The 21,629-nt window shown below is 40.7% G+C and overlaps 1 protein-coding gene across 2 annotated transcripts in view; it reads right to left on the reverse strand.

Annotated features, from left to right (window-relative positions):
• LOC100769227 (gamma-aminobutyric acid receptor subunit beta-3) overlaps positions 1-21,629 on the reverse strand; it is a 224,315-nt gene that overhangs the window by 10,423 nt on the left and 192,263 nt on the right. For both annotated transcript variants that reach the window (XM_027404733.2, XM_027404732.2), the window contains exons 6-7: positions 19,017-19,154; positions 2,183-2,335 (exon numbers count right to left, since the gene is read on the reverse strand). In XM_027404733.2, coding sequence (XP_027260534.1) covers positions 2,183-2,335; positions 19,017-19,154 — 291 coding nt within the window. The remainder of the gene's footprint in view (positions 1-2,182; positions 2,336-19,016; positions 19,155-21,629) is intronic.

The raw sequence follows: 21,629 nt of genomic DNA on the forward strand, positions 1-21,629 counted from the left end.
CAGTTTACAAATAAATGTGAAAACACCATGCAAAAGCTACAAAATTAGACCTTCTCACCATTCTTCAAAAAAAAAAAATTGCCATGTTCACCACTACTGTTTTTCCCACTCCCAAGATATAATCACCAGCATCTATTATCCACTCAGCAATGAGGAAAGAATGACTACCTTGGTGTCCTATAATGGTAATCAGCATCATATTGCTGTACATATGAGCGGGAAAGATGACATAGCAATTCAGGAAGTCAAATGGTAGGGCAAGGCATTATAACTGTTCTTTGAAAACTGACAGGATTCCCCCCAAAAACCTACATAATCTCCTCTGAGGGTGATGTCTCCATTGACCTGCTGGGTTCTTATCTGGACAGCCCCCACTGGCCTTAGGATCGCAGCCTGTGGCCCTCAGGGAAACAGGATCACTAGACTTCTATAAAGAGTCATTCTGTTATAGCCCTGTTACCTGCCTCTTGAGCCTCTAATGCTGATCTGACTTCACAGCTCTCTAGAGGCACAGCCTGTGATGCACCATGCCAGTGGAGTCCCTAAGACATGATTTCTGCTTAGATCAGCAAGGTATCAGGAAAAAAACATGAAAGCAAGCCCCTTCGCCATGAGGAAGCTGTATTGCTCTCATCCATTTAGACTACCTGTTTCCTGTTGTGGTGACACTTTACAAGTAAGCAGGCCCAGAGTTTGTAGTAGCAGGCAGAGTTCAGAGGGTCACATCTGCTGTATGTTTCATCCCTTGCATCCCTTGCCTCCTTGGTTCTTCCTAATAGTTATAAGCACTGTTCAGCAATAGAGTAACTCTGAAGCTCATGACATTTCAGTGTAGATGTGTCTTTTCCAGGCTTTGAGTTGGGGGGGGGGTCCCAGGAACTTTCCATTTGTTTACAATTTTCCATAAAGAGAGAACCTCAAACTGAATAAACTAACAACGGCAGCCTTTGGATCTGTCCCTACAAATTCAGTCTCTTAGTTTTGTGGATGCAAAAAAGAAAAAAAATCAACTAGTCTAGGAAAGAGGCATGTGGGGCTACTAAAACCATGCGGAAGTAAAACCCGCAGACAACCTCTACCAGTTGCACAGAAAACTAAGATTAAAATAAAATTAAAAAAAAAAAAACTTTCCCCTTTAGAAGTACAAAGCAATTCTAATACAGAAGTCCTAGTCCCCGGATACCTCATTCTTCCCAGAGTTTACACATGGGACAACTTCAGGAACTGGGCTATGAAAAAAGTCTACCCCAGAAGACACTTGTGCAAGTTACATAGCTGTAGATCTAGCACAAGCATTCACACATGTACACTGTCTTAGAAAATAAAATGACAGAAGCTGGCAAACAGCCGAAGAAGGCGAGAGGGAGAGGTGGAGCCCTGGACTATGCCTTTGTGTTAGGTGCTCTGCCAGCAAATGTGTTGCTAGTTCTTTGCCTGCAATATTTGAAAGCTCCATTGTTAGGTCCATCTTCATAAACTCTATTGAACCCAGAGAAAGACTGGTCTGGGCATGGCTCATCACCTCGTCCACTGATGTATTTACGGAATAACTCTGTCCATGAAGTTTCGTAATAATTAGATGAGCAGAGACTAGCGCTCCTGAAAATATAAGCTTTACTTTAATAAGAAAATCCTAAAAATAATGTCATAACCTATAAGATATATTGTGTATCAATTAATAATCTCATTATTAAATAAGCAATGGGCAGCAAACTTCACTGGGATTCATGAAAATTACTCACAATTAGTTGCTTATTTTAATGCTCATTACATTGTGTAATTTCAATTATGTGCTATAATATTTGATGATTTTTTTCCGTGACTTGAAAGAGAAGAAAGCTCAAATGTATCAAATCTTTCTGTCTGTGGAATCATCTTGACCAGGCAATATTAATCCTTACTTTAAAATCAAGTGTCAAAAATAGTTAGAAGATGTAAATATTCCAAAAACATATTTTCCCTTTCAGGGACATGGAAATTCACATTTGGTTCTTATAATTAAATTAACACATCAAGGGACTCATGCGTGAAATTACTGTCTCAAGATAAAACGTGACTATGTGGGTGAAGCTGGTGTCATGATGTGAAGAAATTGTAGTTGCACTCTGGCCTTTAAATTCCCTTAATACCATAATGATGTGGTCACTTTACATTTTAAATAGGACTTAACAGAAGCACATACCAAGGGCAACTCGAGCAGCAGATGCATCATAATTGATCCAGAAGGACACCCACGAGAGTATTGTGATCAGTATTGAGGGCATATACGTCTGAAGAATGAAGTAACCAATGTTTCTCTTCAACCGAAAACTCAATGAGAGTCGAGGATAGGCACCTACAGTAAACACACAAGAGCACAGTGAAGAGCATGGCAGGCAGTCTGCTCCCACTTCCAAAGGTCAAGAGCATGCACCTGAAAACTCCATGAACTGAGAAGCCACCCACTACCATGCAGTTTGGAATAATGTTTATAGAGGACTGGAGCAAGGAGTATATACCATTTTGCAAGATAATGAATAATGAGGACATTGTTCTCAGGCCAAATGTTGAGCTGAGAGCTGCTTCTGGGGAGGTTTTAGGATTGGAGGACAGAATAACAAAAAATGTTCTGTTCAGTTTTTCACTGATGACTGTTCACTTTTTATCCTTGGAAGAGAAAGGAACTTTGGTACAAGACTTTACTAGGCAAAACTGCTGTAACAAGTCATGTTATCTGCCCATCCAGAGCATTGGAGTCACGGGCTCTGGACTACAGGATCGAGGATAGTTCAATAACACGTAGAGCTGGATGGGTGGGAAGGAAATGTAGTTCAGTAGGGTTCCCTCCTGGCCACAGCAATAGCACAAAGGAGAACCTTAGCAAAGCACTTTCTAGCATGCAAATTCCAGTAATCATCCTGGGATTTGTATCCTGGGCTCTAATTACTACTGCCACCAGGAGTGCAAAAGCAGATCCTGGGGATGCCACATTAATATGGCATTTGTTCACCCTGTTTTGTAGCTTTTATCTGAATAAGGAAAGTATAACTTATGCTTTCTCCTTCATTTCAACATCACATCACCAGTTCTAAGTGTCATGCTTGTCCCAGCTCCCTATGTCCTTGATTGAAATGAGGTTGGCAAAAGTGAAAGTTCCAAGGGACTTTCTAACCACCTACTTCTTGGCCCCTCCCCCAATCTATTGAGGGACAGGGGTCTCTCTTCCCAAGATAGTCTAATCAGAGCTTCTTAGACTTTCCCACATCACCTCTTCTCATCTGAGAAATGGTTTCGTGCTTTCAAGTGTACAGGTGTATAATCAGTGTTTACTATTCATAAACCACCAAGAAATTCAGTTTAAAAGAAATCTTTGATGTGTGTAATTTTACTACTTATTGAAGGAAAAAGCATGTTGGCACACCAGGGAGATGAAGACACCTGTTTATTGTTACATAAAGAACTGGATTCTGGATGAATATTGATGCTGCAAGGCAAAGAGCATCTTGGATGTTTGCAGAGTTAAGCAATGTCTTATCCTCAGTGTTCCAAATGGCACTGCACATACATATGTACAAAATACCAGAATCATGTTCAAGTCCATCTCAGAAAGCTAGGAATTCCATCCTAAACTCAAGCCCAAACTCAATGATTTTTATAAAACTCAAACAGCAATTTTAAAACCCAAACATTCAAACACAATATGATCCAAAGTTATATTGGTTTGACACTTACATCTGAGGGATAATGCTATGACAATATGAAAAACCTTTTGTTTTGCGTAATTAAGCCATTATGTTTCTAAAACACTAGAAAACTGAATATGTGTAATCAAAATACTGATGTTTCTAACACGCACTGTCGTGAATCTGAGCCAAAGTGGTCTAAGCAACATTTAGTTGGCATTGTGTGGTATGACAGCATGCACAGTGCAAACGAAGGCCACAGTGAAGCTGTGGAATGCAATACTGCTGAGCACTGCAGACAAAACAAAACAAAACAAAATGAGGATGACGACAATAACAACAAATCCATCATAGATCCATTACATAGTCAATCTTGGTCACTGAGAATCTTTTACTGTTGAAAGCCTCAGTTTTAAAGGCTTTGGCTTACAATTTAAGCATCAGGTGACCTTGACTCTCCTATACTGTTACTTCAAAACTGACAGGTTTCTACTTTCCCACACCCTGAATGTGCCTTTCCCACACTTTGCTCTATGTTCCTGTATGTTTGTCCCTGCATGCATGTATTTTGCAGCAGGATCATTCATTCATATGCCTATTATTGTATGTGAAGATTTCCCATTTTAGGCTATGACTGCCTCCAGCCTGAATTATATGAAAAGAAAACAAACCAATTCCTAGACTCGGCGTTTAAAGATTAGCTGCATGGAACTTCCTCCGTTGTTTCTAGTGTATCTGTGAGGTTTGCTTTGAAAGGCCCGATCAAATGCACATATCACATTGTCAACATTAACATCAACACTGTCACAAATGACACAAAATATGTGTAAACACAATTCAAATTCTTCCCAATGTCTCACCGAATGCATATACATGAAAACTGGTTTATAAATAGGAGTTCCCGAATGTTGCCGAGTTAGGTGATTTCCACTTCTCCAAAACCTATAAACAGTATTTTTAAGGACGACTTCATGCAGAGTGCTCTTGTGGTAGACTGATTTTTACACACTACCTGGCTAGTGCATGGGGCTTTTTTTTGACAGTTACTAGCTTACTTTGTAACGGTGGCCCATAGTGCCTTGTCCCCATCAGCACTTTCTCCAACTTCCACCTTCCCCAGCAAGCATGACACTGCTGGGTGCTTCTTGACTTTTAACAATTTCCATAAGGTAAAACCTGCCATTTCAATCACTTTATAGGTAAGAGATCTACCACTGAGCTACATTGGCAACCTTAATTTCTTCAGTTGAATATTTCTGGTGTGTCTATTTTTTCTCTGTATTTAATCTTACTGTCTCATAATTGCCTTCAGTTTTTCTTGTTTGCCTTTTCATTTTATTCCTGTCCATATAAATCCTCACTTGGATTCTAGGTAAGCATTTCTCCAGGTATATGTTTTAAAAGGGTGGGGGGGGGAGGCTAGAGAGATAGCTCAGAGAGGTTAAGAGCACTGACTGCTCTTCCAGAGATCCTGAGTTTGAGTCCCAGCAACCACATGGTGGCTCACAACCATTAATAATAGGATATGATGCCCTCTCTGGTGAGCAGATACATATGCAGAGCACTCATACAACAAATAAATAAATTAAAAGTAAATAAAATTAAAAACAAACTTCTAATGGTTTTGAATGGGGGACATAGAGACATTTACCTTTTTGTGTGTAATTATATCTATTATTTTTTTCTCTTTTGACTGCTGTGGGTTAGATGCAGGGACTCAGCTGAGTTCTAGCTCCAGTCCTGTTTCCAAAAATGCTTTTACACATGGACCCAGTATCTCTGAAGGTTACTAAGTCTGACTTTGAACTTGGGATCCTCCTTCCTCAGCCTTCCAAGAAACAAGGATTATAAGAATGTGCCATCACACTGGATTCCTTATGACTTCTAAACCTTGTTTTAGTCTTAGTTCATGACATATTCACCAACTGACTAACCTATTCTGAGGGTTGGCAATCATTTCAGAGTTTGACATGAGGTGAAATTCTACACTGAATTTTTGTTCCATTTTTCAAATACCATCAGCGGATTGAAACTTCTATGAAACAAGAGTTGGCATAGATGTACAGTCCACTCCATATAATTGTGGAGTGCATGCCATGCCATTGAGTACTCTCTTGAAGGCCTGTAATCTGCAGGCCCAGACCCTCCATCACACACATATATTTCAGAAATACAAGAGGACATCAACACTATCCTATACTCAAAACTCTCCGGTGTTGTCAAATGGATTAAAATAAATGGAATGATGGTTTCTTCATGTCCCTACAACTAACTTGCTTTAATTTTTACCATGCCTCTGCATAGGCATGCTAGTGTCTAGTCAAGCATATTTTCATTGCCTTCAATATTTGCCCATTACCTCTTGACTACAGATTCAAATCCACTGTGTTTAGAAAATACCTTCCCCTGGCTGTTGAGAAAGTTCTTTATCCAATTCCATTTGCATGAATCTTTACTTGGTGCTCCCTCCAAATATCAGTGGTCACCTTCCTGAATTGTTGTCCTTCTTGTTAAAATCTAATTACTGATATTCACTGAAGTTAGATCTTGGTTGACAGCCATACATTCCTCAAGATACTTGTGAAGAGTGCAATGGCAACGCTGAATAAAACTCTACTTCACAAGCCACACAACAAATTCGTCCCCATACCAATGGGTGAAAATAGCACCATTTAGTTCCCCAGGCTCCGAAACTGAGTTTAATATACAAAGCACTCAGTATCTTCACTGCATTACTTAGTTTGAAATTATAGGGCAGATTTAAGATCTTAGTGAAGGAATTTCAACACTGACTCTTGGTTTGTGATTTGATATCAGTATGAGACCATGCCAGTTATAATTTCCTTTTCTTCTTTCTCCACTGTGGGTGAAATAATCTTTGTTTCAGTCACTATGGCTTATGTTACACCACAGAAACAAACACTCCCCAAACCTAGTGATTTACAACAATGAATTTTTTTCACTAGCTACATAGTTACTCAGTTCTTTCTATCCACAAACTGTGGGATGCTGTAGTTGAGATGCCACTTATACTTACCACCTCTTTCACTGGCCAGGCCTCATTGCCAACCTGTATGTCATCAGGGTGAGAATGTTTAATCCTCTTCCAGGAAAGAGCAACAAATATTTTTAAAATGAAATTAAATTTAACACATTTCTCAAATTTCAATTTCCCCAGTCAAATTCCTTAATAGTTTCTACAGTATAACTTTAGAAAAAAACTATTCCAATACAATCTGAAACCAACATACAGAAAGGAAAGAACCACTAAAATTGTGTGTGAAAATTTGTCCTCAGGCAGCACTGGAGATATAGACAGGATGACAGAACCAAATTCTACAAGTTCATCAGAAGCTTCTATGAAGACAACACTAATGCAATTGCAGAAATATACAAATTCTGGAAATTTGCCAAGTTTAGAATTAAGAAAATATACTATTTTTATAATATTATCTATCTAGCAAATACATTCTGTTTTGAAAAAGCAAAACACTATTTTAGCACTTATCACTTACCCTAGACCCTACTCTGAAGTGTAAGAAGTGAGCAGAGCCCAGGACTAGCATGAAGAAAGAGCAATCTCCAAGAATGCCTGACCAATACCAGGAGAGTCCCACAGAGGCAGCCTGGACAAGTCCAAGCTACCTTGAGGAACATGCATGCATACATATAGGATTTAGTGGTTTGGGCTTTCCACACAATGAAATCAAATACTCATAGGTAAATAAATTCTTTTTGGATGTGGGGAAGACATGCTTATAAGGTGAAGAGTCCTCACAAAGCCAGAGAAGCCAGGAATAAGATTGCTGAATGCTAGTAAACCTCAGAATCATCAGATATAAGAGATCTTCTTCTAAGTAAGGCCTTATGCCAATTCCTATGCTCTTATAGATGTACAAGTCTCCATGTAGCTCTGACAGATCATGTCCTGGTATTGGCAAGGTTAAACATCACAGTATGTGCTATGGGAAATATATGGGAATTACCCTATGCATTGATACAGATATAAATAGATGTATATATGTGTAGATAGATAATAGATTGTAGATATGTAGATACATAGGTACACAGATATATAGATACATAGATGGGAAATTTCCCAAGGAATCATAGCCAATAGCTAATAAAATTGAAAAGCATTGAGTACCCTTCAAGACAGCACTAGAAGTTCCAAAATGACAGTAGAAATGCAGAGCCCTTGTGTGGTGCCTGTGTGCCAATGCAGATATAGGCAGGTCCCCAGCAGATGCTGAGTCAACAGGCAGAGGTGCAGTCCCTGAACAGCATACTGTTCCAAGTCAGGGCACACTTGGCAAAAGTATCCAGCAAAGATGCTGATCTCAACCCTTTCTCCCTAGATGCATTGAGAGCTACGCCAAAACCAGCCTCTGGACCTCCATTCTTCCTAAATTTACATCACTCTCTAGGCATCAGTATTTTTGAAAATCTCATTAAAAATGTGCACATAGATTGTCAAGCTAGCTTTGTAGACCAATAGCAGCCATTCCAATGTATTTGTAAAGTAACAAGATGAGATTTCTGGAGCTGATGCAGAGTGGATCTAGGCACATGTGCCTTTTCCTTTGCCAGGCAGCATCCAAAGGACTCTCATCACTGTCTTCATGAAGAAGCACCAGTGCTATTCTTGGGGCCTTTATCATGCTATCTTGTCCAGTCATAATTTACCTTTTACTTTGCAAGATAGACACAAATTAAAAATAGTGCACTTTGGCTACAATGTGCATGCCTGAAATCCTAGCACTTAGCAGGAGGTTCAAGGCCAGCCTAAGCTACACAGTGATAACTTATATAAAAAATGGATAGTGTGGCACTAATTTTCTTGTATCATTACTGGCAATTTCAATATATGCTGAAAAAATCTAGGACCGAGAGGAAAGGAAACATGTGAAATAGAAGAGAGAGAAAAGGAAAATAGAATTCAAGATGAAAATACACAGCAAGCAAGTTGAGTGCCCTTTAAGTCTTGCACTGGAAAAGTGTGCTTTTGGCTGTGTAGTGCTGCCCCAGAGAACAAGTGCTCAGATGATGCAGCTTCATAGTTGATTTGGATTATTCCTGCTTGTGAGGCTGTCCAACCTCACAGAACCTCTGTTTTCTTGTAAAGAAAATCAGGACAATAATACAACTAGCAATAGAAGAAAATGTGATGAATTACAATTCATTAAAATGAAAACCTCTCATGCTGAAACTGATTATAATCAAGAAAGTTAAAGGTAGGACAAAGTATAGTAATACATATTTCCAAGGCATATATCTGATTAAAAATGTATCTAGAGCATTTCAAGAATGCTTATTCTGCCTCAAAAATATCCCAGGTCAAATAGCCAAATTAAGAAGTTGGAAAAGGCTTAGAATAGGCATTTCTCTAAAGAAAATAGACACATGGACACCTGTCATGTGAAGAGATTCTCAGGTAGATTTCTCACTAGAAAAATGCAAGTTAAACACACAAGACACCATTTAATTCCTATTAGGATGATTCCAATCACAACAGAGAGGTGGGGGGTGTTGTAAAACTAGATTATATGCGTTGCTGGTGTCAATGTAAAATTGCTATATCACTTTAGTCAACACTCTGAAAGTTCCACAAGAGGTTAGAACATCACATGAGCTAGTAATTCCACTTTTAAATGCACAGATTCACTTCCTTGGAGAATACAAAACACGCACATGCATTATCAGATTAAAATCACAGTGCAAAGGCATGGGATACTTCCTTACAATTTAATGGTCAGGGAGGCCTTACAGGTCTTCAGAACAACATATTGTCCTTTGTTACCCACCATTACTACATGATAAGACATGGCTGAAGACAGTAAACACTTTGGTTTCAGGACACAGAGAAACCAATTTTGAGCTCCCTTAAAAAACATCATCCCTGATGGCTAATCCTCATAGTGTCAGAAGGAGCCAGGCTGGTTGAAAAATATGATCCCAGCCAACACTGGAGCCTGCATGCTATAATACCAGCCTACCAGGAAAGGTCCACCCACTGGTGTAATTGCAGCACAACTATTATTGGGTAAATAACTACCTTCTGATTTCATTATGTTAGACCCATAGACTTGGTCTATTCTCAGCCTTGGTCAGAGAAACTTTTTCTTTTACAATGGGCAGCAATCAATACAGAGATGCATTACTGGTCTAAGTGCTGACATGAGAGACGGAGGGGAGGGTTCAGTCCTAAATGGGACACCTGCATTAATCCCACCACCACTAAAGCTCAGGGGTCATCAAAGAAGAGGAGGAAGATTTCAAGAGCTAGAGGGTGGGAGGAGTGCTATGAATGTTGTGTTTTGGACATGACATGCATGGCTATCATGCATAAACCCAGAGAAGCTGAGGTCCTACAAAAGACCTACCCAAGACCATAGCAGTTGAAATCACAGTACAGATGGATCATTTCTATGTTACATTCCTTTACTAAGGAGCTATTGACAGGTGATAGCAGCTGAATAGAATCATTCAGTTTTGAGGGTGTGGCCACTGGTAAGTTTGCCATGTTCCAATGGATGTCTTCATGCCTGTATATATACTGGCAGCACAAGTTAGGAGAGGGACATGTTGGAGGAAGTATGAGGAGCACTAAAGAGGGGAAAGGGGCAATGTTATCAAATCTCATCGTATATGTGTAAGAAATATTCAAATGAGGACAAATATTTAAAAATAAATAAAATTATTATATTACAAAAATAAATATAAATGTCCACAGCTGGGCGGTGGTGGCGCATGCCTTTAATCCCAGCACTCAGGAGGCAGAGGCAGGTGGATCTCTGTGAGTTTGAGGCCAGCCTGGTCTACAAGAGCTAATTCCAGGACAGCCTCCAGAGCCACAGGAGAACCCTGTCTCGAAAAACCAAAAAGAAAAAAAAAATGTCCGCAGCAAAACATGTACACAAATGCTCACAGTAAACTCATTCCAAATAGCCCTCAAATGGAAACACAAATTGCTGAGAGGATAAGAAGTGACAAGTCCATTCATTCAATAGAAGAGTATTCAGCAATAAAAAGTAATCAAGACATGATGCACACCCCACCATGAGTGAACCTAAAAGTCTTAAAAATGACCCAAGTGAAAACAGCCACTTACAAAGGACTCTATTATGAGACCCTGTTTATGTGTAGTGCATGGAACAGGCACACACAGAGAAATGGGAAGTGGGTAACTGACTGACTGGGCTAATGGAAGAAAGCGTGGGGAAAATAACTGCTAAACGCTACATGGATTCTTTCAGGGGTAGTAAAAAAAATTAAAGTTGGTTGTGTTTGAGGTTTCAGAGGCTGACAAATACATAAAACATCACTGAGTTGTTAAACGGGTGGATTATACAGTGCATAAATATCTCAATACATCAATCAATAAAAATGAAAAAAATCTAGTATGTGTTTATGACCAGGAATTACATGGCATAACTGATATCAAGTAATAGATGTATTAATTTGCCAATAAATACACATTTGTCTCCCTTTCCTTTTCTTAATCTTTTTTTTTTAATTGAAGTATTTTCATCATTGAGCATATTTAAACATGCTTGCTAGAGTCTTAAAGGTAAATCCCAAGGATGCAGGCAGATAATATATTTTTATAAGGATGTAGGGTAAGGAATTTTTGAACCCCCCTGGCTTCTGTGGTGGGACATATATCAGGAGCTATAAAAGGAGAGTGATTTCACAGCAGCACACTACAACTCAAGCTGTTCTCTGACACAGGCTGTATGCATGCTCAGAGCCTGCTGTTTAGGACTCAGGAACTGGAGGTGGGGTCCTGCCATGTGTCTGTAAGGGGCTGGTTCCCTGGTGTTAACAAACATCTAAATCCAGGGATTTGCAAGTTCCTTTTGTAAAGTGGAGCCATGTTTGCATAGACACTTCAAACATTCTTCTGTTCTCTTTAGTGTTGGTTCCAATAGCGAATACTATGTGAATCATCTTTCTGTCTAATATTATGAGACAGGATCTTGATATATTGTCCAGACTGGCCTTAAGCTTGTGATTCCTTTGCATCTGTTCTCCCAAATGTGGGCACTGTAACATCTCCTGCTTTATCAACCAATTTTAAGTAAAATATTAATCACCTGATAGTGAGATTATAAATAAATGAAAAGCAAGAATAACCAAGCTAGGAACAAACAATAAATAAGAGCAAAGAGTGGGAAGGGTGTTGCCAACTTAAAGCAAATAATGAAATGAGAACTGTGATGTTCAAAGATGAACAAATAATGTACATACCAGAAGTCTGAGCAGACCCACATGCACACACAATTGCTAAGCAGGGTGTTGTAATATATGCAACTTATAACACACCGTCAGCAATTTGTTTTTAAAAGACAGATGATTCATGGCAGCCTACAGAATGGGAAAGATCTTCACCAACCTCACATCTGACAGAGGGCTGATCTCAAAAATATATAAAGAACTCAAGAAACTAGACATCAAAAAAGTCAAATAAGCCAATTTTAAAAAGGGGATACAGACCTAGACAGAGAATTCTCAACAGAAGAATCTCAAATGACCAGAAACACTTAAAGTAGTGTTCATCATCCTTAGTTATCAGGGAAATGCAAGTACAAACAACTCAGATTCCATCTTATCCCTGTCAGAATGGCAAAGATCAAAATGACAGCTTATGCTGGTGAGAATATGGAGAAAAGAGGAACATATCTCCATTGCTGGTGGGTGTGCAAACTTGTACAGCCACTTTGGAAATCAATATGTTGTTTTCTCAGAAAAATAGGACATCAAACTACCTCAGGGCCCAGCTATACCACTCTTGGGCATATACCCAAAAGATGTTCAATCATACCACAAGGACACTTGCTCAACTATGTTCATAGCTGCTTAATTTGCAATAGCCAGAACCTGGAAATAGCCTAGATGCCCCTCAACTGATGAATGGATAAGGAAAGTGTGGTACATTTATAAAATTGAATATTACGAAGCTCCAAAAAAACAATGACATCAGGAAATTTGAAGGCAAATGGATGGAACTATAAAAAAAAATCATCCAGAGTGAGGCAACCCAGACCCAGAAAGACAAACTGTTATGTACTCACTCCTAAGTGGATATTAACTGTAAAGTAAAGGATAAACCTGCTACAATCCATAGACCTAGACAGGCTAGGTAACAAGGAGGGCACAAGGGAGGGACACATGATCTCCCTAGAAAGGGGAAATATATAAGATCTCCTTATTGAACAAGGGGCAGGTGGGGATGGAAACTTGAGGGATCAGGTTTAGGGTGGGCAGAGGGGGAAGAGTACTGAGAGAGATGACTTGAGAGGTGGTGTTTATGGGATCCCGGCCAGGTGGAAGCCTGATGCAAAGGAAACCCCCACTAGTCTATGAGGATGACCCTAGCTAAGAATCCTGGCCGTAGTGGATACATAGCCTGGACTGGCCATCCCCTGTGATTCGATTGGTGATGACCCTGGTTGCCATCTGGAGCCTTTACCCAGTGACTAATGAAGGGACACTAAGAAACCCATGAGCAAACATTGGACTGAGCTCTGGCACTCCTGCTGTGGAGGAGAAGAAATTGTAGGAACCAGGGGGGTGGTCAGGGACATTGCAAGAAAAACCACACAAATGGCTAGCCTGGCTCATGGGAACTCACAGAGTCTGAACCAACAACCAGGGAGCCTGCATGGGACTGTCCTAGGTCTTCTACATATATGAGACAGTTGTGTAGCTTGTGGGACACTTGGCAATGGAAGCAGGACTGTCCCTAGTATTTTGGCTGGCATTTGGGAACCTATTCCTCATGCTGGTTTGTCTTGTCCAGCCTGAATATAGTGGGAGCTGCTGGGTCTTAATGCAGCTTGATAAATCATGTTTTGCTGATGCCCAGGGGTGGCCTGCCTCTTTCTGAACCAGGGGTTGATTGAGGAGTTGAGGAGGACAGAGGAGAGGTGGAATGGAGGGAGTGGAAGGAGAGGAGGGAGGGGTGGCTGAGATAAATAAATTTCTAAAAAGACAGACAACTCACACAAAATCTTGCACAGGCAGCTAATCAAAGATGCTCACTAAGTAGGCACCAGAAATTGCATTCAACCTCATTATCAGCTAGACAAATGGAAAACACAAGATACAACTTACAACCTGTAGGTGATGCTTACTTATGTCAAGTGTGTGAGGCAAGAACCTCAGGCTGGCTGTGTGTGTGTGTGTGTGTGTGTGTGTGTGTGTGTGTGTGTGTGTGTGTGTGTGTACCTTGGTATGGCCATTTTGGGAAGCAGTTTGGCACTTCAAGTTAAGTTTGAGCATTTCCAACTATTCTCTTGGGCAGGTACTTACACATATTTACACAATGGTGTATAGTAAAGAAAATGAATCAACTGTAGTGTGGAGATGAATCAAGGCCTCGGTGTGAGGCTGAGGTAGAGGACAGTTGCTGAACAGTCCATACTCTATTACCCCCTTAAACAATACTCAGAACCAGGTAACAGTGGCTATAGAGTGATAAGACAATAGATGTTTCAAGGATAGAAGATTTCTATTCAAAGGAGGACATGGAGGCAGTTACTTCAGTGTTCACTTCATGCAGAGTTGTTTATGTTTACTCCTGTATCCATAACATATTTTATGTATGTGTTCAAACAGAAAAATTATGACTATTAAAATTAGAAGCATCTCTTTATGGAAGTTTCTATATCAAAACTTTCCTCATGGTGTTGTCTTAGCTGCTTAACTCACACCCATTTGAATATTTTCCAACTAAAGTTTGGCAATCCACTAAAATGTCTCATCCCTCCACACAACTTTTCTTTTCTTTCCTTTTCTCTATCATTTGGAATGGAGTCCAGGGGCCTTGTGGAACCAAGCAACTACTCTACTACTGTGCTGTACCCTTTCTACATTATTGCTGCTTTTTTGATGAACTGGAACCAATTTAGTTTGACATTTAAAAAATTAAATATTCATAAAAATTGTTGATATGTCCAAAATAGTTCACTAACACTTAAATTTACTGTATCTAAGTAAACAGAAACTAGGTAAAATAGTGGAAACAGTTCTTGTATTGCTACTCCTGTGGAGAGCAATGGTCTTATCTGAGTTTACCCAAAAGTTATAAAGTTTGCCTTATTAAATATTTTTCTGAGGGAAGTGCTCAGATTCACTTATTGAGTGAGATTGTTTAAAAGTTAAGTTCAGGAAATGAAGTACTTACAACACTTCCAAAATTTGTTTAGAAGCCCCAATACCATTTCAGGTCTTGACCAAAAGAATCACAAAACTGTAGTCATGTTTGGTTTGTCCTTTTTTCCTGCAATTACATCATACAAATCCACGAGTCTCGTGGAGGTGAACTGAAGTCTACTGGCCACATGGATGTACTCATTTTTTTTTTCAGTAGCTGCTGGGGGCAGTCTGAAGCCAGCTAAAGACCAGGTGCAGATATGAAATAATTCACTCCTCTCTCACTTTGTTTCTCATTGTACTTTTATGAGTCTATTTCTCTGCCCCATGTTTTCTCTGCTTTTTTTTTTTGAAAGAACAGCAGTGTAGGTTTCCAGATTTGATTTGACATGGCCACTTATACACACTGAGGAGTCAACTGAGTAATATGTTCCTAAGCACTTTCATAAAAATTAGAATTCAGAACAAGTAAGGAACATGGCTAACAGACTAGGATTTCCTCAAGAAGTCAGTTGCTTAGCCAAGCGCTTAATGTACATAATCTACCTTCTCTCTTCTTATTCCTGGTGGATTTTGCAGGGAGAATCATATTTGAAGTTTGATTAAATTGTTGAAATCTTGAGGACACGGTTAAGAACTAACACATTTACTCAAAAGACTTTCCTAGAACATCTGGGAAAGTGTGAGGTTAGAACTGGATAGATGACAAGAAAGGACACCCGATGTGACTTAAAACTTTCCAAAAGAAAAAGGAGAAAGAAACTGGAGAAGACATTCTAAGGAAATCAGTAGAGACATTGGCAGGAGAACTGCTCACTGCAGAGTGTGAATGAGCAGCATTGCACAGGACAACAAAAGGAAAATATATCAAATGGAGGATAGAATCTGAGCAAAAGTTTGGAGGGTAGTAAAGAATTAAAGGTAGGAGGCAAAAGAATTAAATTCAGTAATTAAGAAAAAAGGTTAGAGTGATAAACTAAAGAGGTCATTATGAGTCAGGGAGTGAGGCCAAAGAAAAGTTTCAGAGTTGGTCAAAGATTCAAGGAATATGGCGGCCTCTGGCTGACAAAACAGCTGAGCAGAGGAGCACTCAGTGGTAGGTCATTCATTTTCTTCTTGTCTTAGATGACTTCTAGATATTGGACTAAGACACTCCAGGGTTCTGGGCTAGGGTGTGGGGGTCTCCAACCCCAGTACCACTTCCTAAAAACTTGCATAGTAGCCCAGCTCATCTAGAACACAGGGTCTTTAGTACAAGACTGACTACCAAGGAGTTGGATACAGATGGCACATAATGGTCCCACAAATATTGGTTCTCTCAACTTAATAGTCTGTACAGCTCTTTTAGTAAAATGAATGATCTGTTTCTTTAAAGAACTCACATAACATAGAAATTTGGGAACTGACCACTAAAGAGTTTAGAAAAACTACTGATGGAAAAGGGTCAAAGGTCCACGATGGTGGGTAAGCATGAAGAGCCTTGAGCATGACTGTAGCTGTGCTTTGAGTACTCCTACATCAATTTGCTCATGTCATCACCCCTTCATTGTTTTAATTTACTTGTTTACTATGCCGTGCTAGTGTGTTGAACAGGGGGCTCTTGAACTTATTTGTTGCTATACTACCAATCGATATCATTGGTTTCCATTTTCTTCTTGTGTAAAATAAACTAATATATTTCTAAAGTAAAGGACTCCAGGGACATTATTGGCATAAAATTGACACAAAAATGTTACTGTGGTGGGGAGCGAGCACTGGGTAGTCTGACTTTCTTTCCAATGTGTATCAAAACATCTTTCAGAACAGTGGGATCATGCTTGGAACTGAAGGGTTTTGTTTGCTTGTTTGTTGTTTTGGGCACTAATGAACTCAGCTGTTCTTCCATAACTCTACAGCGCCTCCAGAGCACAGCTACCGCATTACAAGCAGTACAATGCTCAGTTCACATTCAGGGACAGGGAGGCTTTCTGTGGATTGTTTTTTTTTGACACACTGCATTTCAATAGAATGTCTCTGAGTTTTGTGCTATCTCTTTGGTGTAAAATATTTAATTATCTCTTTTGCAGAAATGATTCATTTTATTATGTATTGCCAGCCAGCATATTTTCTCAATGCAACAGCTGTGCATGGCTCAAGCTACTTCTCAAGTGGACAGAGATCTTGCTCTTTCCTAATCCCTGTTAGACAGTTTGTTTCTAGGTAATAAAGTCATTTCCAATCAGATTGCCAATTGGAATTGCATTAGTTCATAACACTAGTGGGTAGGGAAAAAAAAGAGGATCACATTTAGCTTTTATAATATCTTTTAAGACGATGAAGGTGATGCCATATCTCCATGCATGGTTCGGTCAGTATAATTTAAAAGTGCAAGTCCTTTAGGAGTGAGAGGTTTTAGAACTGATATCAAGCCCCATGCAATACTCTAATCAGGCTGGAAGGAAGACAGTGCTGTGTTGTGATGGCCGCACAAGTCAATGCATAGCTTGAAAACTGAGACAAGCATACTTAGTCTGACTTTCTTTTCTGAACAAATCAAAACACAGGGATTAAAAAAAAAAAAAAACAGTGCTAGTGCTGAGCCAGGCTAAGTGCTGCCCAGTCCACACCCTTCCCTGAACTTCTGAGAGAGCTAGAAGAGTCTTATATAAGCATGGTCTGATCACAAAGGAAGCTTGGTAGACAAAGGCAGGCATGGCAGGATCTCTCTGCTGTGGGAACACTATCTGGTACCAGTGTACTCTGAGCAAACCTCTGGCACATAAGGCCTGGGACACAGGACTGTTAAAGTTTCAATTTTATACATAATAAATGAGCCATGTTCTTCAGTGCATCATAGTTATTTTCTTGATTGTGTACACAATTCCTTAATGCTAAGCCAGAGATCCTGATCTTTCTCACTTTCCACCCAAAAGTGAGCACTTCAGTGTGTCTCCACAGATCTGCAGACCCTGGCTAAGCAGTACTGCGTGCAGACAGACCTAATTTAAGAATTCAAGCTTCTGTCTCTGCTAACACATTGACTCATAGAAACCAGGCTAGAAAGGGGAGTGAGGTACAGGTCAAAATGCAGAGCCATTGTGCAGGTACCCTGTGACTAATGTTCCCATCTCAGGCAGGAAGCAGCTTGGGCAGGTCTGAGTGTGCTGTGAATTGGACCGGTCCCTCTTGGGGACACACATTTGTGCTGTCAAGGGAAGAATAAGCTGTGAGTAGAGAGGAAAGGGGACTAAGAAATTGTCCGGCAACCATCTAACCCAGCCAGGATAGCTGTGGCAGTAGGAACAGGGCCGAGAGCCTTCTAGAGAAAACCAGCATGAAGGTGAGGTGAACCAGACTCAGTGTGAAGAGGAGACAAGAGGTGCCTGCGGGTTGGGATCCGTCACCGCCAGGCACTAGGCAGACAGCAAAGGGCCAGCTTCTTTAAGGCCATCACAGCCTAAGACTGATTCATAGCTGTTGGCTTTTGTTCAAACGTGTGGACAGTTCTGCTTTCCCTTAGCATTTTCAACACTGTTTGTGGACATAGCTATTCTTTACAAGTTTGCAAAAAACTGTTATATATCATCTCAATTATCATGCAGAGCATGCACAAAAAGTGACTTGAGAGACCACCAAAGCCATCAAATGCACATGACAGCAACTTAATCAAAGCTCAGCAAGCACAGAAGAGCAGAAGACAGCTTCTCTGGCTATGAATAGTTGGAGAAAAAATGGCAGTGAATCCTCACAGGCCATGGTAACCATAACCAAACACCATTCAGAGAAGACCACGTATAAAGGGCCGAGAAGGCAGCATGGACCTCTGTTGTACTGAATAACCAAAACTGAACTGAACCCTGGATGAGGAGAAGGTGGCTAGCTCCTGGGAGAACATCTCTTATCACCCCTGTCCTTTCCTTTATCTCCAAGGCCATCAACAGCCTCTTCTCTAACTTTATTTATGACATCAAACAGGGACAGCTATTTACTCATGCACTGTCATATCTTCCACAGCATAACCTGGGCATCATCTTTTTCTCAGGTGGCCCTTTCTCCTTATCACACGTACCAATACGTTTTATATATAAGCTAAAGGAATTCATGTTATGGTCAATTCCTGACGATACATGCAAGCCAACCAGCATACACTTCACTAAGAGACCACACCGTCAGTGCAGTCAGTATCCTAAAGGGACTGAGATTGGACACAGGAGTCACCTGTGGCGAAGACAACATTCCTGGAGACCAGACGGTGCTCCACAATGGAGAACTGTGGGAGCTCGATCCTTTCCACGCCAGTGACAGCCTTGTCCCCGCCACGCCAGTAAAATTCAATGTCATCCGTAGTGTAGCCATCTACCAGGAGAGAGAAGCAGGGACATGATGGATAGGAGACATTGTCACGTTATAACAACGAATAGCCTAAGAAATTATCTTTGTTAAAAGGAAATAATGACTCTATTAGATTTTTAAAAATTATTTAATGTGCACAACTGTGAGAAACGTGAATAAATTAGCTTTCGGGTATTTGTATGTTGCCCCAGCAGTCTAATTTGTACCAGGATGGTTCTGAAAGGCAGATAGCTGGGCTTGTAGGAGATGAGAGCTTGGGCCAGAGTTCTAAGTGCCAAGTACAATATTACAGACACCTAGATAAAACCCAGTTGAGTATTTACACATATTTGCAGTATGAAATAAAATGGTTGGAGAAGGCAGGTTTGGAGGATTCTGGGATGGCTACAGAGACTAAGGACCAACTTTTCCAATCTCGGCTTAGTGACAAGAGCTCTATTAAGGTGCCTGCTCAGTTCAGAAATCCTCTTTGCTGGGAGACTCTTGGCTGAACTACACTGGCACAGGTACCCTCATCATAAAAAGGGTGATTACACTAAAGGCTGTATCTCTCACCCAACTCTGGGGACAGTTCTTACATTCACCAGAAAGGCACTCAAGAATGAGTGCATCAATGGGAAACAAAGCGTAGTCTTAGCTAACCTCCCAGGAGTCTTCCAGGAGATCACAGCAAATTATGTGCTTCCTCCCTCCCTCCCTTCTTTCCTCCCTCCCTCCCTCCTCCTTTTTCCCCCCTCTCTGTATTCTTTATTTTTATTTGTCGCTTTTATTCTCCCTCTCTTCATCTCACTCCTACCCTCTTCTCCCTTTACTTTCCCCTCCATCTTCCCCTTTCTGTCTTTTCAACCTTCCGTTATTTCCTTTCTCCCCCTCTTTCCTGTCTTCCCTCGGAGTAAGGTCTCACAACTCAACATTAGATGTCCTATACCATTTTCTTAGAGCTGGAATTACAGACTATCACATCCCTTTTGGTTTTTCAATTAGACCAATAAAGCACAAATCTGATGAAAAATAGCATTGCAATGTAACAGGATTTGGGATCTGAACATATATAAAGAAAATCTATCTGATGCTCTCCTGGCTCAGTTCCTCAGTATTGACTGCTCCTGTAGTGGTTATCACAACCCTAAAGCACTTTGTTGTCCCTCTGTGTAGACCACAGTGTAGCACTTACTACATAGTACCTTCCTTCTGACTTTCAGGCCTGATGATGCCTTCTCTAATAAAATACTCACCCGATTACACCACTCCAAAGCTAAAGCTCTCAATTGTTTTCTATGCAACGGGCAAAACAAGCCCAATCTTTTCACAAGGACCCCAAGAACACACCAGACCCACCCCAGTGTGATGCTCCTCCCTCTCCCATTACCAGTTAGTATACAGGCGTCTTACAGCTGAGAGCAGCTCCTGTGCCCAGGGTAGCTGTGCTCTCTGCAGAAGCGTATCCCAGGAGCTCATCCTTCTCCAGGTCACACTGTGAGCTACTCAACACTTTCTGCAGAAACTGTCCATGAGATCCCACCTCCTGAGCCACCCCACAATCACCCATAATCCTTTGTTCTTCAAGACACTTATGGCTCGTTTTTTGTCTGTTTCTCTGAATCTTGTGGTTCAGGCAAGAAAACATTTTGCCCCTGTCTTCTATATGTGTCTGTACCTAACAACAGTGCCTGCACAGGGCTGGAGTGCAGCTCTATGGTAGAGTGCTTGTTCCACACGTGTGAGCCCCTGAGTTTAATCCCAGAACCAAAAAACAAAATCAAACTAAACATCAGTGCTGGCATGCAGTGGAAGCCTGCAAAGTATGTGGGGGATAAATGAATGGATGGCTGACTTTATACTCATCTGGAAAACAACACCATTTCCCCACTTCACTCACAGTACAGCGGCTGGCAAAAAGGAATCCCCTTCTTGTCCCCAGGTACTTTCACCTGGAATTTTGCAAGACAGGCCCTCCAGTACCAATGGGATCTCTTTGGCTTACCACCCACTGATGTCACACCATGTGTCTAGGCAGTTGGGGCTGAAGCTGCTTCCCAAATAAAAGTTCGCATTCACTTCCCAAAACGTTCCCAGTCTCAGCAGAGACTATGGCCTCTAGCCACACAGAAGCAGTATGACCTCCTAGGATAATCCTAGGAACTATAGGGAATGGCCATCTTTCCTCACAGCCTCCTAAGCTCCTTGTCCAATGTCCCCAGATGCTTCTATTCTGCATCATTGGATGTGATTTTATATGCCTAATCCCTGAAACCACAGCTGTCACAAGCATGGACCCTGGTGTAGTATGGTAGTGAAGGGAATAGAATGGTCAGCTGCAGCCTCCCACTCTGCACTCACCCAACCAGCTGAAGCATTGTATACCCTTCTCAACCACAAATACTTCCAGGGACATCACAAAGGCAACTTCTTGTAAGCACAGTTGAGACTAATGATAACCAATCTGAGAGAGACTCAGTACTGATACTTGTTGAGACT

This window comes from Cricetulus griseus, chromosome 3, assembly GCF_003668045.3.
Source record: "Cricetulus griseus strain 17A/GY chromosome 3, alternate assembly CriGri-PICRH-1.0, whole genome shotgun sequence".
In the NCBI taxonomy this organism is placed as follows: Eukaryota; Metazoa; Chordata; class Mammalia; order Rodentia; family Cricetidae; genus Cricetulus; species Cricetulus griseus.